Source organism: Patagioenas fasciata, chromosome 19 (assembly GCF_037038585.1).
Source record: "Patagioenas fasciata isolate bPatFas1 chromosome 19, bPatFas1.hap1, whole genome shotgun sequence".
Taxonomy (NCBI): domain Eukaryota; kingdom Metazoa; phylum Chordata; class Aves; order Columbiformes; family Columbidae; genus Patagioenas; species Patagioenas fasciata.
The window spans coordinates 9,550,485-9,564,260 of record NC_092538.1 but is presented as its reverse complement, the minus strand read 5'-3'; the positions used below and the strand labels follow the sequence as shown (position 1 = coordinate 9,564,260).

Genomic DNA, 13,776 nt, shown 5'->3' with positions numbered 1-13,776 from the left:
AGCTGACATACAAAACGCAGCCCGTTTCAAGGCTCTGTAAACTGGCAAGCTTGGCATTTAATTTTACTCACCTTTTGTCTCGTTAATAAGTTGAACGAAATATCACAGAAACACCAATCTCAAAATCTTTTTTTAACATTAAATTACCTTACTGTAGCATAAAAGTGACAAATTCACTATGAAACAAGATGAAAGAAAAAGTGTTGAAAATGTAATATAAAAACTACAACCACTGTCAGATATCCTACTTACCAAGTTGCAGCTTGGAGATAACTTCACTATTGATTATGAAGCGTTGAACAGACAGACCGGCAAATCTAAACTATTACTTCCAGTAGAATAAACAGATATGACTGTAATACACATAAAAAATTCATATACCTTATTTCACACCAAAAAATGCAGTAAAATAACACAAGCATTACAAAAGACCCACACATTAGATCCAGTACGTATCTTACACTTTATTTGTTTCTGTACATCAGGTCCCCAAAACCAAAGCCCACACATAAACACAAAATTCATGTCAATATGCATTTAACTTACAAAACACCATACTACGTACAGAAATCTCCTAGGTTATTATTCAGGCTGCTTTTCTTGCTCTTTTCCTACTTTCATGGGTCTGTTTCTCACTGTTTCAGCTGCTGACAGGAGCAGAGGCTGCTGGGGGGACGTTCTCACCTCATGTTTTACCACTCCGAGGTCTGTCCAATTATCTTCAAATACCAAGGATTCAGTACTGAAGGGCAGGGTGGACAGAGTCAGCCAAATTTAATATAAACAGATTAAGGGTGTGTATCAAGTGATCCATTAATCCATTTCAAAAGTCGTTCTTCTGCTATGGTACACAACATTTCTTCAATAAAAGTCAAGAATAAATATCTAGGATACACTTTTATGTCTGTACAAGAGTCCACGCAGCAATGGCTGTTCCTCTTGGTTGACAGACCAAGTAAGTGTTCCTGTCCACCACAGGGACATTAATCTTCCTCCTTCTCAATGTAGGATTTAGTACCGACACGTGCCATTTGCCTCGCCAGGTAGCGGTCCCTTGCCGACATCACTGTCTCTTCATTGCTCCGTTTGGCAAATTTGCTCATGCTCTCAGATGGTTTCTGTGCTTGTTCTTTCTCCCCTTCTCCAGCTTTACGTTTCTGCTCAGACGAGATTTCAGAGCCGGATCTTCCCTTCTCATCCACCTCTCTCTCTTTTCCCTTTCTCTCTTTTTCCAAATCAGTCTCTCCATCTTTTTCTGAAGATGTAGGGGTACTTTCCCTCCTTTCTCTGTATTTCTTTTCATCACTACCATGTTTCTCTCTCCTCTCCTTCACACGATCTTCCTTTTCTCTGGATTTCTCTCCTCTCTCCTTCTCTCTGTCATTATACCTATCTTTACCATTTCTTATTCTGTCTTTCTCTCGTTCCTTTTCTGAGCCCTTCACTTCTCTCTCCTTCGTCTTCCTCCATTCTCTGCCATGTCCTTCCCTCTCTCTTCTTTCCTTTCCCCTTTGTTGATCATCTTGCTCCTCCCTCCTCCTGTAGTTATCTTTACTAGTGTGATCCCCGTATCTATGGCGTTCTTCCTTCTCCCTTTGGTGATCCCTTTCATGAGTCCTACTTCTTTCATAATCTTTTTCCCTGTATTGCTCCTCATTTCCCCTTCTGCTTGGTCTGCTCTCTCCCCTCTTCGCAAGATGATTTGTTTGGGCTTTTGTGCGCGGCTCTTCCTCCACACTGGACGAGCTTGGTGACCTGGAACGTCTCTGGCTCCTGTGACGTTTGACCTCCTCTTCACTGCTCACGGAGCTCTCTCTCCTTTTCTTCTCTTTCAAATTTACTTTACTATTTTTATGTCTCTTATCATCATCACTACTATCAGCTTCTAAGTCAGTATCAGCATCTGGATTATTCTCTTTCTTAGCAGAGGGCTTCAGTCTTTCCCTTTCAGATGGGCATTTGTTCCTTTGGTTGGATTCATCATGACAGCTCTCAGATTTTTCTTCCTTGATCCTACAATTTTTATGTTAAAAAAGAAAAAACAACGTTACATAGACCGTGGTTCTGTGAGATCTCAGACTTTTCTACAAACTGACTTCTGGTCAGGACTTAAGCAAAAGACGCTGCTGAAAAGTCTAAGAAAACGAGTCTATCTGTGGCTCAGGTTCTAGGAATCCAGTGCAAAGAATTTCTATTAAGTATCCATATCTGGTTCACTGGTGCATGCGAGCTGCTGAATTTATCTAGAAAAATGACTACAGTTAAGTAAGTGTAGCCTCCATCTAATGATTCAAAATATATAACTTGAAACATACTGCCAAATATTATGTAAAGCACAGTAAATACAGGTTAGAATACCAGGCAGCATTGCAAGTATGACTGTCCTCTTGATACTTTTTAATGGTATCCCACTCCTGCTTGTTTGCCTTATACTCTACCACTGAGGAGCACTAGACACTTTCCAAAGAATTCAGTTAATTGGCTAAATGAAGTAATCAGCTTACCCTCCCAGTGGTTTAGTACTCTCTGCGTAATTCTTAGTGTTCCAGTGAGTCTGGAATCACAAGCAGCCAGAAGCTGGTTAATATGAGAAAGCCTTCTGGAATCACATCCTACCTGGCTTCAGGGAAGCTGCATTTAGGCATCTCTTCTTCCCCTACTGTCTGGTTTAAAAGATGTCTGTAAAATCCGCTGAGATCCTTCTGTTTGGTCACATCCATGTATGCTAAAAGAAAGAAGGTAAGGTTGGATTTACTGCGACACAAATGCTCATCAGACCCAACTCACAACTGGTAAAGACACCACCAAGACTGCCAGCTCCACCCTGGAGGTTTAAAAGCTCAGAGCAACTTGGTTTGACCTCATAGCAGACTGGGCTTTGAGGAGGCGGCTGGAACAGGTGACCTCCAGAGGTCCCCTCCAACCTGATTTATCTTATGATCCTAGATCCTATTCTTTACACCTATTCCTGGGACGCTGTACAGAACGTCTGCAGTAAGGAGTGTAAGCACCACTGTACCCCAGGCTTACAACTCCTTCTTAACAACTGACACGTCCTCAAAAAGTAAACATAGCAACGAAATAGTACTGACACACAAACAGCGGAGCTTCCTCTGTTCCTTCAGCAATGTGTGCAAAGGAAAACAAAGTGGGATCTGACTCAGTGTCTCCTATCTGCTCCTTTTTTTAATTTTAATTATCTCAAGCCTCACAGAAAGAGCAGATCACAATATTGTAAATCACATACAAGCCCATACTTCATTTTAAAGAGAATTATTTCAGTGTGACCCTTACCCTCGAGAGCTGCCTGTCTTCTTTCTCTTTCCTCCTCCTCAGCCCTTTCTTGCAGCTTCTTCTTATAGGCTGAAGTCACAAAAGCCTCTTTGTCAGCAAACTCTTCTCCTTCCATTTCACGCTCCTTCTGAATTTTTCTTTCCATTCTTTTTTCTTGTTCCTTCTTTCGAATCTCAGCTGCTTTGAGGATATGTTGGATGTATCTGGGCTAAAATAGGAGGAAAAAAGGTACAATGCTGAGAGAGAATTAAGGTGGCTGAGAAAACACAAACTGGGCTTGCTGGAGATGTTGAAGAACGATTGTAATGGAAGAAAACAGACAGAAGCTGGTCTAATGTATTCTCCTACTGTTTGACAGCTGCCATCCCCCTTCAGAGCACTAACACGGCATGCTTCCCACCAGCAAAAGAGGTTGTTGTACTCAATTAAAACATTCAGCCCATCTTTGACTAGGATTATTTTTCCTCTGAGTGAAGTTCTATTCTTTTTGGTTTCCCATCCCTTGTACAGGTCTTGCTTCTCCAGTGCTCTAAGGGAGGGGAAGTTTCCTGTTATACCCACATAACCTGACCAGAGCTTTCAAATGAAACAGAGCCAGTGACAATGAAAATATCACTTGTCAGGATAATTCCACCATGCGTTGAAACAAGGCTGTGGAAATCTGCTCACGTTTCCCTAATGAAAGTTAATTACTTTAGCCTTCTGACAATCCTTCCATAAGCACACTAGTGAGCGAGGAGGGACAACTTATGTTCATTGGCTTAATAACCAAAGAGTCTTTGTTATCAGAAGTAGTATTGTTGCCTCTAATCCTATGATCCCACTGTAACATTCTTGTCAGAAATACACAGAAAGATGTGCTATATGTACATCAACTGGGTGGGAAACTTGTAGCCTGCCACCCTGCAGAATGCCACTGGATCAGGACTCTGGTGTATCTGATGAACTAACAGTTTTGCCAAAATTCTTGCAAATTACTACCTTATGTAACAGGATTTGAGCACAGTACTTGTAGGCCCCATGAGAAAATGCATTTGGCAAAGCTTAAAAGTTAATCAATCATAGTTATTCCAAACATGCAGAGATAAGACAGACAGCATACATTTTCAAGTATCGACCTTTTTGTCATCTTTTCCAGATAACAAGCTGGCATTACTTTCTTTCTTCTTCTGCTGCATTTCATCATAAATACTGTCATACTCGTACACTGTAGCATCCTCCTCCAAAGCCTTCTGAATCTCTAATTTAGTCTGAAACAAAAAAGATGGGAGGAGAAGGAATAATACAAAAAATAAGCATGAATCTTTTACTATTTTCAAACATTTTATTCCTGGATTGTAGTATAACCCCATCCATTAGATAGAGGAAATGCTCTGAGAATTTCAAGCCACGTTTCAAAGAAACTCTTGTGCTGCAAAGCGCAATGCACAAAATCATAAAATTATGTTGTATTTTTAAAGGGTAACTCTAATTCTGAAGTTGCACAATTATGTTTCTGCAATTATTTAACAAAAGAGAAGGGATGCAGTGATTTTTTGATCTGCCACAGGCATGAAGAGTCCCCACGCCATCTTACCTGTTTCATTGCTTGTTTTTTCAATGCTTCTTTCTGAAGACTTTCACCAACAGATGGCTACAAGAAGGAAATATTGCAGGAATGAAATTAATTACATTGACCCAGCTCATATTGTTTTTCTACCATTCTAATGAACAGCTCTAGACACTCAGACCTTTGCTCACTTCCCATAAACACGCTAGGACTTACTTTTGTAAGTAATACTACAATCAGAAAAAATGAGACAGAGAATATTCAAAATATTCTTTCTTAGCCCACTCCAAGTGAGAGATGGTCAAGTAAAAATCGGAACTGGAAAGGGTTCCTATTCCAACTTTTTCTGGTGCTCTAACTGCTCCATGCAGACTTCGATAAAATCCACCTCTGCTTTCAATGTGAAACCTTGTGGCTGAAACACAGTGATAAAGGGAAAGTGTGATGTGCACTTCCATGGAAGAAAAACCCTGCACTGATTCGGTGATGCTCACCACTAGAAAGCAGCCTCTCTCCTTCACGCAGCTGCAGATGAGCAGGTAAGGACGGAGACCCCACTTGAGGCTTTAGAAAGCTGAGCTTGGGAGGCAACAGCAACACACAGAGAGTTCGCTGTGGTATCAGGGACCACGCTCTGCATACAGCAGCCTGCTGATTATTTGGACTAGAACTGAATCTAACCTACTATTTATTTATTCAGCTGGTTGGCTGGTGGGCTGGGGAAGTGCACAGCAGATTAATTTGTTTAAAACAGTCTACAGGAATCCTGGCTTCATTCAGTTAGTGTTTAACTCGAGCTTTAAAGATCGAAGAGCTAATGTTGAGAAATATTTCATATACTGTACTTCATTTTTAAGCCATAAATGAGTCAGTATAAATTTGTTAATATAAACAACTACTTCAAGTTGGCAGTAGAACACACAGCAGCATTACACAGAAGACCCAGACTTCCTGCTGGCTCTTGGGGAAGAACGTGGTTCTCTGCTCAACATATCAAGGGTCATCACTGAAGGTTTCCTTTATCAGGCACTCTCACGCTGGTTTTACAGAAAGGTACCCGAACAGTATGGAATCTCCCCTGCATTATGCCTGAAAGCAAGGGCTCAGTAAAAGACAAAACAGGTTCTGCAGTTATTTTTACACAATGAGCTTTATTCCACCAAAATACCTGAAACACTGCTTAGACTCTTGTCCTGGTCTGCCTACATGAAATAAACATGTTGATCTACAAAGATTACATAAACACAAAAGTAATATATAATCCTCATTATTGTACATATAATTGTAAAGAAGTCCACCTGCAGTTTGTTTGTCTAGTGGCAGTAAGTTTACAAAAAACAAACACCTTCTGTAGTGGTTTATGGGTGACAATTTCCTGTTGTGCCATGAGCTCTGACAGATGAGAACTGCCTGTTCTTTCGTATTGTTTTTACTTATCAACTGCCCATTTATTAGAGGCCCTCTAAACTCAGCAATCTGTCTCATACTTGCTCTTTCCCTGCAGTCAAGCTATTCTTCTGAAGCACAAAGCTTATAGCTTAATATTTTCTAGAAGGAGAAAATGTTTTAACCCTCTCCTGTGCAACTACACAGAGCCCATGCAAACCAAAAAACTCTTAGAAACGAGACTCCATAGTCTACCGGCCCTATGAGACCATTGTACACAATGGAAAAGGTTGAAAAGAAAAAGAAAATACAGTAATAAAATAAATTACCCCAATCTACTACCATTTCTCACTGTTCTCTTCCATTTCTTTCCCTTCAGGTATCTTAAGTGCTTGAACTACCTCCTTATTTTTATCCCGCAGGTAAGGACCCCTTGTAAGTTACTTCTTAAAATGCCTTCTTCACGTTGCTCCTCCATAGGCAAAGAAGAACACTCAAGCTACTGAGCAATGTTTTTGGTTCGTCTCAGCTATGTTCAAATCCTGACAGTATGTCATCAATTTACAGCTTTATACAAAAAAGCTAACTTCAAAATTCTGAAGCTGAGAATGTCTTGTAAAAAATGTCACAACTACTGTAACGGATGCTCTCAAAGTACGTGTGAGATGCCTGACTTATTTGTCCCCCACTGACTACCAGAAGAAGTACGAGACCAACAAATTCTGACATAACAGCTATTACTAATGGAGTTCCTCACACTACCTGCACAGTTGGCCTCCTAAGGAAACCATTTGTGGTTGCTACCAAAACCCCAGGGTGGTACTTAGTGCTAGACAACACAAGACATCACTCCATCCCTTTTTTAAAACCAAAAGATGCTTCTGCTCTAACATAATCTGTTATGAAACACCCAGGGGGGGGCTTTGCCCTTTAACACTGCCCTTTTGAATTCTCTACCTGCTGTTTCGCAGTAGACATAAAATAAATTACCTTTGTTTAACATGAAATACATTTGAAAGGGAAATGAAATCCTTCAGTGATGTCAGGCAGATTATATGTAGTTTGATTTTAATCTCTCACTACAACCATCTAGTTTTAACTGGACTCGCAGGAAAATACTTGACCAAAGAGCAACAGCAGAATAATTTGGAGATCTATTTGATCAGCAAGTGAAAGAAGAACAGAAATATCAGCCAAAAGTTTACATTTATACTGAGCTAGCTAGTCCAAGAACACCTTATTGTGAAAGGGTGAGAAACAGGCATTTCCGGAGCAAGACGTATGTCTCTGATTTTAGGTGTCTACTTTAGAAGGAGATAATCTGTGTCCCAGAAGTAGCTGCATCTCTACTGACTGTACAGGAGCTCAAGGAACTCAGGTGTAGATACCTGCCTGTGTTTCTACAGATCTCACCCCAAGTTTGTGGCCCTGTGTGGTTCAGTCTCTGAAAGGCTGAGCTGTGACTCTGCTCACTTCATTCTCACATCAGATAAGGAATCTCAGACTGTGAGATCTTTGGATTCATGACACTTTGGTATCAAAACATCTTAAAACAAGCTACTTACACTCCATGTATATGTATCTAGTGGTGAATCATTAGGGCTTGCCCTCATAGAGACCTATATTATCCAATACGGCCTGGGAACAAACACTCACTAAATGTACATGAGACTCAAGCCTTCAAAAGGAAAATTAAAAAAAGAATCAGGTCGGGCAACAAATTAATCTCACTTCATACACTCCACAAGCCATGGCTATGAGTTGATTGAGAGAAATACCATGAAGAAAAGTCACGTACAGAATGAGCTTTCCTGGGCATTCCCTCCTGGCTTCCAGCAACTTGGAGTTCAGGGACTTCCTGAACGGGAGGATGCACCTGGACCATTGTTTGACGCCAGGAGCATCCCTCCATTTGACTCATCATTTCTCAATCAATTTTTATTTTTGGCCATGCCACGATATCCTGTGGCAATGAGTTCCACAACTTAATTGTACACTGTATGGAGAAAAAGCCCCAACTTCCTTTTGTTCATATTAAACAAGTTACTTTGTAATTCCATAATACACCCTACAGCTCATACTATGGGAAATGGTAAAATCACTTTACTTTCTGTGAATCATTCTTGGTTTTACATACATCCTCTGGAGCTATTCCCCAGCACTTCCATCTCCTCAGTAACCTCATTTCTAAGAGCCCCTTTAGTCTACTTAGCCTTATTTTGCATGAAAACTATTGCATAAATGCTGGTCACCATAAATACTCATCACTTTGCCTATCTTTTTATTTTTAGTCATACTTTAGTCATCCTTTGCTAAGTTGCAAAGTGAATAGAAGGATCTGTATGCAAGACCAACAACAGGATAGAGTTTTCTGCTTGTTTTCAGTTTCTTCCTCTGTGCCTGCTTAAACATTCCATTTTTCTTTTGGACGGTCACTGAAAAAACCCCACCAAATCAAGCTGATGCCCTCACAGCACTATCCACACTGACTCCTCGATCTCTCTCCTGGATTTAGCACCTGCTGTCGTCTATGTACAGTTATTTTTCCAGCTACACTTTACATCCCGTAGCAACAAATCAGTTTTGAAAGGCTGGTGAGGTACATGAATGTATGTTGGGTCATTCTGATACAATCAGGAAACAGAAATTTAATCTGCTGTACCGTAGTGAGACTTTCAACTAAATTCCAAAGATAAAACAGAACGTGGAACAGTGCACTGGGAATACTGACAAGCCAGCTCTGAAAATGCGAAACGAGCATAAGGGAATAATATTTTTGGAAAAAAAAATGGTTATATCACAAAAACCAGCAAGCCGGAATGGAAACTTACTTCTAGCAGATCACAGTTTGTTGTCGTAACACCTACTCTCTCCAACAGGCTTTCCTAGGGCTAACAACCTCACCCCCAGTTTTTAAAGACAGCAACAACTGCTCATTATGAAGGCAAATAATTCAGAACTATATTGGCCAGAAGTAACTCTGATCACCTGTTCTACTGTTTCCCAGTCAATATTGTATTTCAAGAGAATTTCCATCCCAGATGTTCTGTTTCTTATGAACAAACCCAAAGATCATCTTCATCAGCAACTAACATCCCTGAGTGTGCTTAGCCACGGGAAAGCAAAACCAACACCAAAACTCAACTTTCAAATTCCTTCAGTAAAGGCAAAGGCAAAATCTTAATGAAAAATGCATAGTAACATTAAAAAAAAAAGGGGGGGGGGAGGGAGCAAAAGTTTGGTATCTACTACATAATCACAGACCAAGTCAGGTGTGCAGATTTCCCAGCACAAACTTTATTAGAGTTCAGTTAAAAATACATAATCTCCAGACATTTGAGATGTAGTTCTGACTGATAAGGTACCAGACAGGAAATGAAACCCCTCCCAAATGCTGCTCCTTATCTCGAAAAGGTCTGAAATTATTATTGAACTAATAAAGTAATTTTGCTTTTTTTAAAAAATGATCTTCTTCGATAAAGGCAGTTATGAGATTATTACTTTTTGCTGGGTATGTACCATACTGATGAGCATGACAACTTTTAAGAGTTGCTCTGGTAGTGCATCTGTCAGCCTTTCTGAAAGGGAGGATACCTGGTCTGTTAAGCTAGAAGTTAGCAGGCAGTATCACACATTATTGTTATTAGAATTATTAGCATTCGTTATTTTGCTTTAATGTTTACGTATTAAAAGAAAATAAGAAGAGAAAAAACACAGGATAGCCCCATACTTGGGAATGTTGACAGTCCTCCTGCGTCATGTTTAATTACAAGAGATTAATTCAAGCTCAGTCCTGGGATCTTGAAAATGTGGGGTCAGTCCCTTGATGCAGAGAAAGACACCAAATCCCAAACCGAGGGGGAAAGTGCACCTGCCCTTGAGGACGGCGGATCCGCTGTCATCTCCGTTAGCTGTATTTAAAGGAAAGCCTCTCTGTAGAGCTATGAGCTCAAGTGGAGGGACAGACCCCCTGAGAGCACTGAGGAAAGAGATGGGATTGAAGACCTGTCCTCTGTGTTTCCTCTAAGTACCATAAGCCCCACGGAGGCAGTTCCATGTTAAGTGATTCTTTAGGAGCTAGATACTGGTAATTCTTGCAAACAAGTTGCCACTTATGATCAACTTTTGCAAGAACTGACATAAAGTAACTAACAATCAAGTTACCACATGTGTGTAACTTGCCCTATAAAAACCACAGATCATATTTCACATCCAAATCCAAAATGATAACACACGCATCCAAGGTGATGTAGGCATTAAGGATTATAAACAAATAAATTGCAGAATATGGAGCAAATTTCGGAAGAAAATTGTTGAACTGACCTCTTCGTCAGAGTCATCTGCAAACACTGAGAGCTTCTTCGAAGCAAGATTTTTCTGTGGCAATTTTTTGGGCATAATGAGTCCATATCTAGGGAAAAAAATTAAAAGTTACCTTTAACATTTCTTACAACAAAACATATACCACGCTCCAAACCAAAAAATCTACCATTCATAATTTTAGCAATAAAAGATCAGTGCCAACACAACGTATGAAGTACAGATGTGAGCAGCATTTCCTGCAGTGCACTCAGCCTTGCCACACACTTGCCAGCTTCTCCCAGAGCCATCCCTGTCTTTTTCCATGCAAAGTTTCTGGATCCCATGATCTTCCTAAACGGGGCCACAAATCCCTCTTGCCCAGAGTTCTCTGAGCGATTTTTTCTTCCCTTCCTTGGAGAAATAAGAAATTACTACAGTTTAACCACCAGAGATTTAGTCTCAGTTTCCACTAGGCACTATTCTGTAAATACGTTTGCTGGGGCAATAAGAAGTTCACCTATTTTGCATGGCAACGTCAACCATCAATCCACAAATACAGCCAGAGCAAAAGACGTACAGTCAGTTTAGGTCATGTTGATTAGCTACAGATGCAATGTCTCTGCTCAGAAACACTCCCTATGTTTTGGTAACGATCTCCAAATCTGGAATTTCTCCCCCACCTGCCTTTCCCTGAGTCCATCCCTGAGAAAACAGCTCGTCCAGCCTTTAGCGTTGAGCTGGAGAACCCCATGATGCCGTGGGTTCTACATCATCATGGTGACAAACGATTTGCTTCCGTGCGTTCTGAACCCGCCCCAACAGCTGCCCCTGACCCGCCGCGGGGACCCGAGAACCGACCCGCGGGGAGCCGGGAATCGAACCGCGGCCCCACACGGAACCGACCCGCGGGGAACCGGGAGCGGACCCGCAGTCCGGCCGGGCCCCGTGAGGCCGCTGCTCGGGGAGGCAGCAGCTGCCCCGCGGGTTGTGTAGGAATCCTGAGGAGATTCTGCTTCCTAAGGGTGAAATCTCCGCCCCACAACACCGCAGCAGCCTCCAGTGCCTTCCCACTGTTTGGGGTTTTGTTTTTAGGAAACACGGTCTTAAATTCAGGCCAGCACAGCGAGGCTACACGGGAGATAAACGTCAGCCCCCCTCCTGCGGCCCGGGCGGCTGGTTGTGTCAGAGCTCGGCCCGAGCCAGGGCCGCGTGTCCGCCCGCCATCAACGGCGGCCCCAAGCGCCCCCCAGCCGCTGCCCCGCGGAGCCGGGCCCGGTCGGACCCCCCGCCCCGAGGAGCCCGGCGGCGGAAGCCCCCAGCCCCCGCTCCACCGCCACTCACTGCTTGCCCAGCGCCGCCATCTTGTCCCGGCCGCTGCCGTCGCCAGGTAGAGCCGCCTGCCGTTCCGCGGCCGCAGATTCCTCACGACCGAGCCGCCTCCTCCGCCGCCCCCGCGCCTCCCGCCGTACCGAGCGGTGGTCCCGCTCCAGAGGGGAAGCAGAGAGCCGGCGGAGAGCACCGGAGGCGGGGATGAGTTTTTTAACGGCTCCTTTGCGAGTGGCGAAAGTGCCGATACGGAAGGGCTGTTGCGGGCGGGCCGCGTCGCTCCGAGGGGAGCGGAACCCAGCCGAACCGAGCCGAGCTGGAGCAGCCGGCAGCTCCTCAGGCCCCGGCGGCGGGAAAGGGCCCGGGAAAAGCCCCCGGGCAGCCCGCCCCGCGGCAGCCGGTGGCCGCTGCTCCCCCGGGCCGGGGGGTGAGAAGCCACCGAGCCCCTGCCAGTCATCAGCTACCTGGAGACATCGCTTGTTGCTGACTAAAGAAAGAAAGAGGAGTTTAATTTCCCAAATATTTATTGAAAAAGTGATTCTGCCAAAAGAAACGTTATTGGAAAGATGAAATCTTGCAGCCGACATTGAGTTGGCTGTAATCTCAAGCTTCATCCCAATAAGAAAGCTTTTTTTTTTTTGCTATAATGAAAAGTGTAGGGCTTCTCTGCAACATGTTCAAAAAGAACTTTACAAAATGCTGATTAACAACTTTCACTTAAAATTATACCTAAAAGGTCATTTAAGGAAACTGAATCTTGAAAGATTTTGCTGTATCATTCATGAGTATTGTAGCTTGGAAATCATAAACTTGTCCCTGTCTCTTTTTCCCATCAGAATTAATTTAAAAAAACCCCAAACACAAAACAAAACAACAAAACCTTTTAATCAAGCTTTTAAAATGCAGTAGTTATACCAGCAAAATTACTTCCTTTAATGTTTGTATTGCTTTTTCTTAATAATCCCTTACAGACTTCCTGTCATCTTAATAACAAATGCTTTGTAGCTATGCATGAAAAAAATACAGCAACAGTCAGTTGAAGGAAAGATGTCAAGTGCCAGAATCACCAGGGTTAGATGAGGAGTGACGATGTTTAATCGGAGGCACAGGAGAACTGGGCGCGCAGAGGGGCTGAAGACGGAGGCTTTTTGCTGCGCAGGCTCCTGGCGATCTCTGCCAGCGACAGGCAGGTGCGGACCCAATGGTGCAGGTGCTCAGCTGGGACCCAGCCGTGCTGCCACACCGCCGCGCTGGGGACACCTGCAACACACAAAGAGGTAATTCCAAAAGCCAGGTTAAAAGCGTGAGTGGTGTTACCACGAGACTGAACAGAAAAGATCATCCCAGCAGCGGAGCTTTCCCCAGATGCAGTAATTCCAGCCTGGAAAATGGTGATGCTCTGGAAAGCACACAGCGCTGGTGTGACAGTGAATGGGCAAGCACAGGACTGCTGCTCTTTTATTGGAATTTATTTTGTATTGTGGTAGGTCCCCTGATGTATCAAGTGCTCTGCTGTATTTTAATGCTACACATTTCATAATTAAAAATGTAAAAAGTGTGTTTTTTCCAAGCTCACATTTGTTTTAAGAATAATTATCCTTCAAAGCTCTTTTACTAAATGCTGTTAAAGGTCATCACAGAATCACAGCATTAAATGTTGCTGTGTTGGTAGAGTGTAGGTTGTTTTGTGCTCTGCTTTGGATAATGCCCATATGTTCCATGTATGTGTGCTGTAATACAACAGACACCATGTATGAACACTGATGTTCATTTTAAAGGAATTTCTGTAACTGAATTACACTTCACACCACTGATCTGACACTACTCTCTCAAAATAAGTTCCATCCTGGGAAACCTTTTAGAGCATACCAGCTGTTTTATTTTAGTTACAGCTACATCCCTAACTGGAGGGAGACAGG

General features: G+C 42.7%; 2 protein-coding genes across 6 annotated transcripts in view; both read right to left on the bottom strand.

Annotated features, from left to right (window-relative positions):
- Window positions 1-444: 444 nt before the first annotated feature.
- NSRP1 (nuclear speckle splicing regulatory protein 1) lies at window positions 445-11,981 on the bottom strand. Its single transcript, XM_065853382.2, has 7 exons — window positions 11,873-11,981; window positions 10,553-10,640; window positions 4,871-4,927; window positions 4,413-4,544; window positions 3,295-3,502; window positions 2,617-2,725; window positions 445-2,013 (listed from the first exon to the last, which is right to left on the bottom strand). Exons 1-7 carry the CDS (start codon window positions 11,890-11,892, stop codon window positions 984-986), a joined length of 1,644 nt encoding a protein of 547 aa, XP_065709454.1. The 5' UTR covers window positions 11,893-11,981; the 3' UTR covers window positions 445-983.
- Window positions 11,982-12,378: 397 nt separating this feature from the next.
- Window positions 12,379-13,776, bottom strand: part of EFCAB5 (EF-hand calcium binding domain 5) — a 35,152-nt gene continuing 33,754 nt past the window's right edge. For 4 of the 5 annotated variants that reach the window (XM_071816990.1, XM_071816991.1, XM_065853479.2 and 1 more), the window contains one exon: window positions 12,380-13,117. In XM_071816990.1, coding sequence (XP_071673091.1) covers window positions 12,951-13,117 — 167 coding nt within the window. In that variant the 3' untranslated portion in view covers window positions 12,380-12,950. Of the gene's footprint in view, window positions 13,118-13,776 lie in introns of all 5 variants that reach the window. The other variant, XM_071816993.1, reaches the window with a different exon arrangement.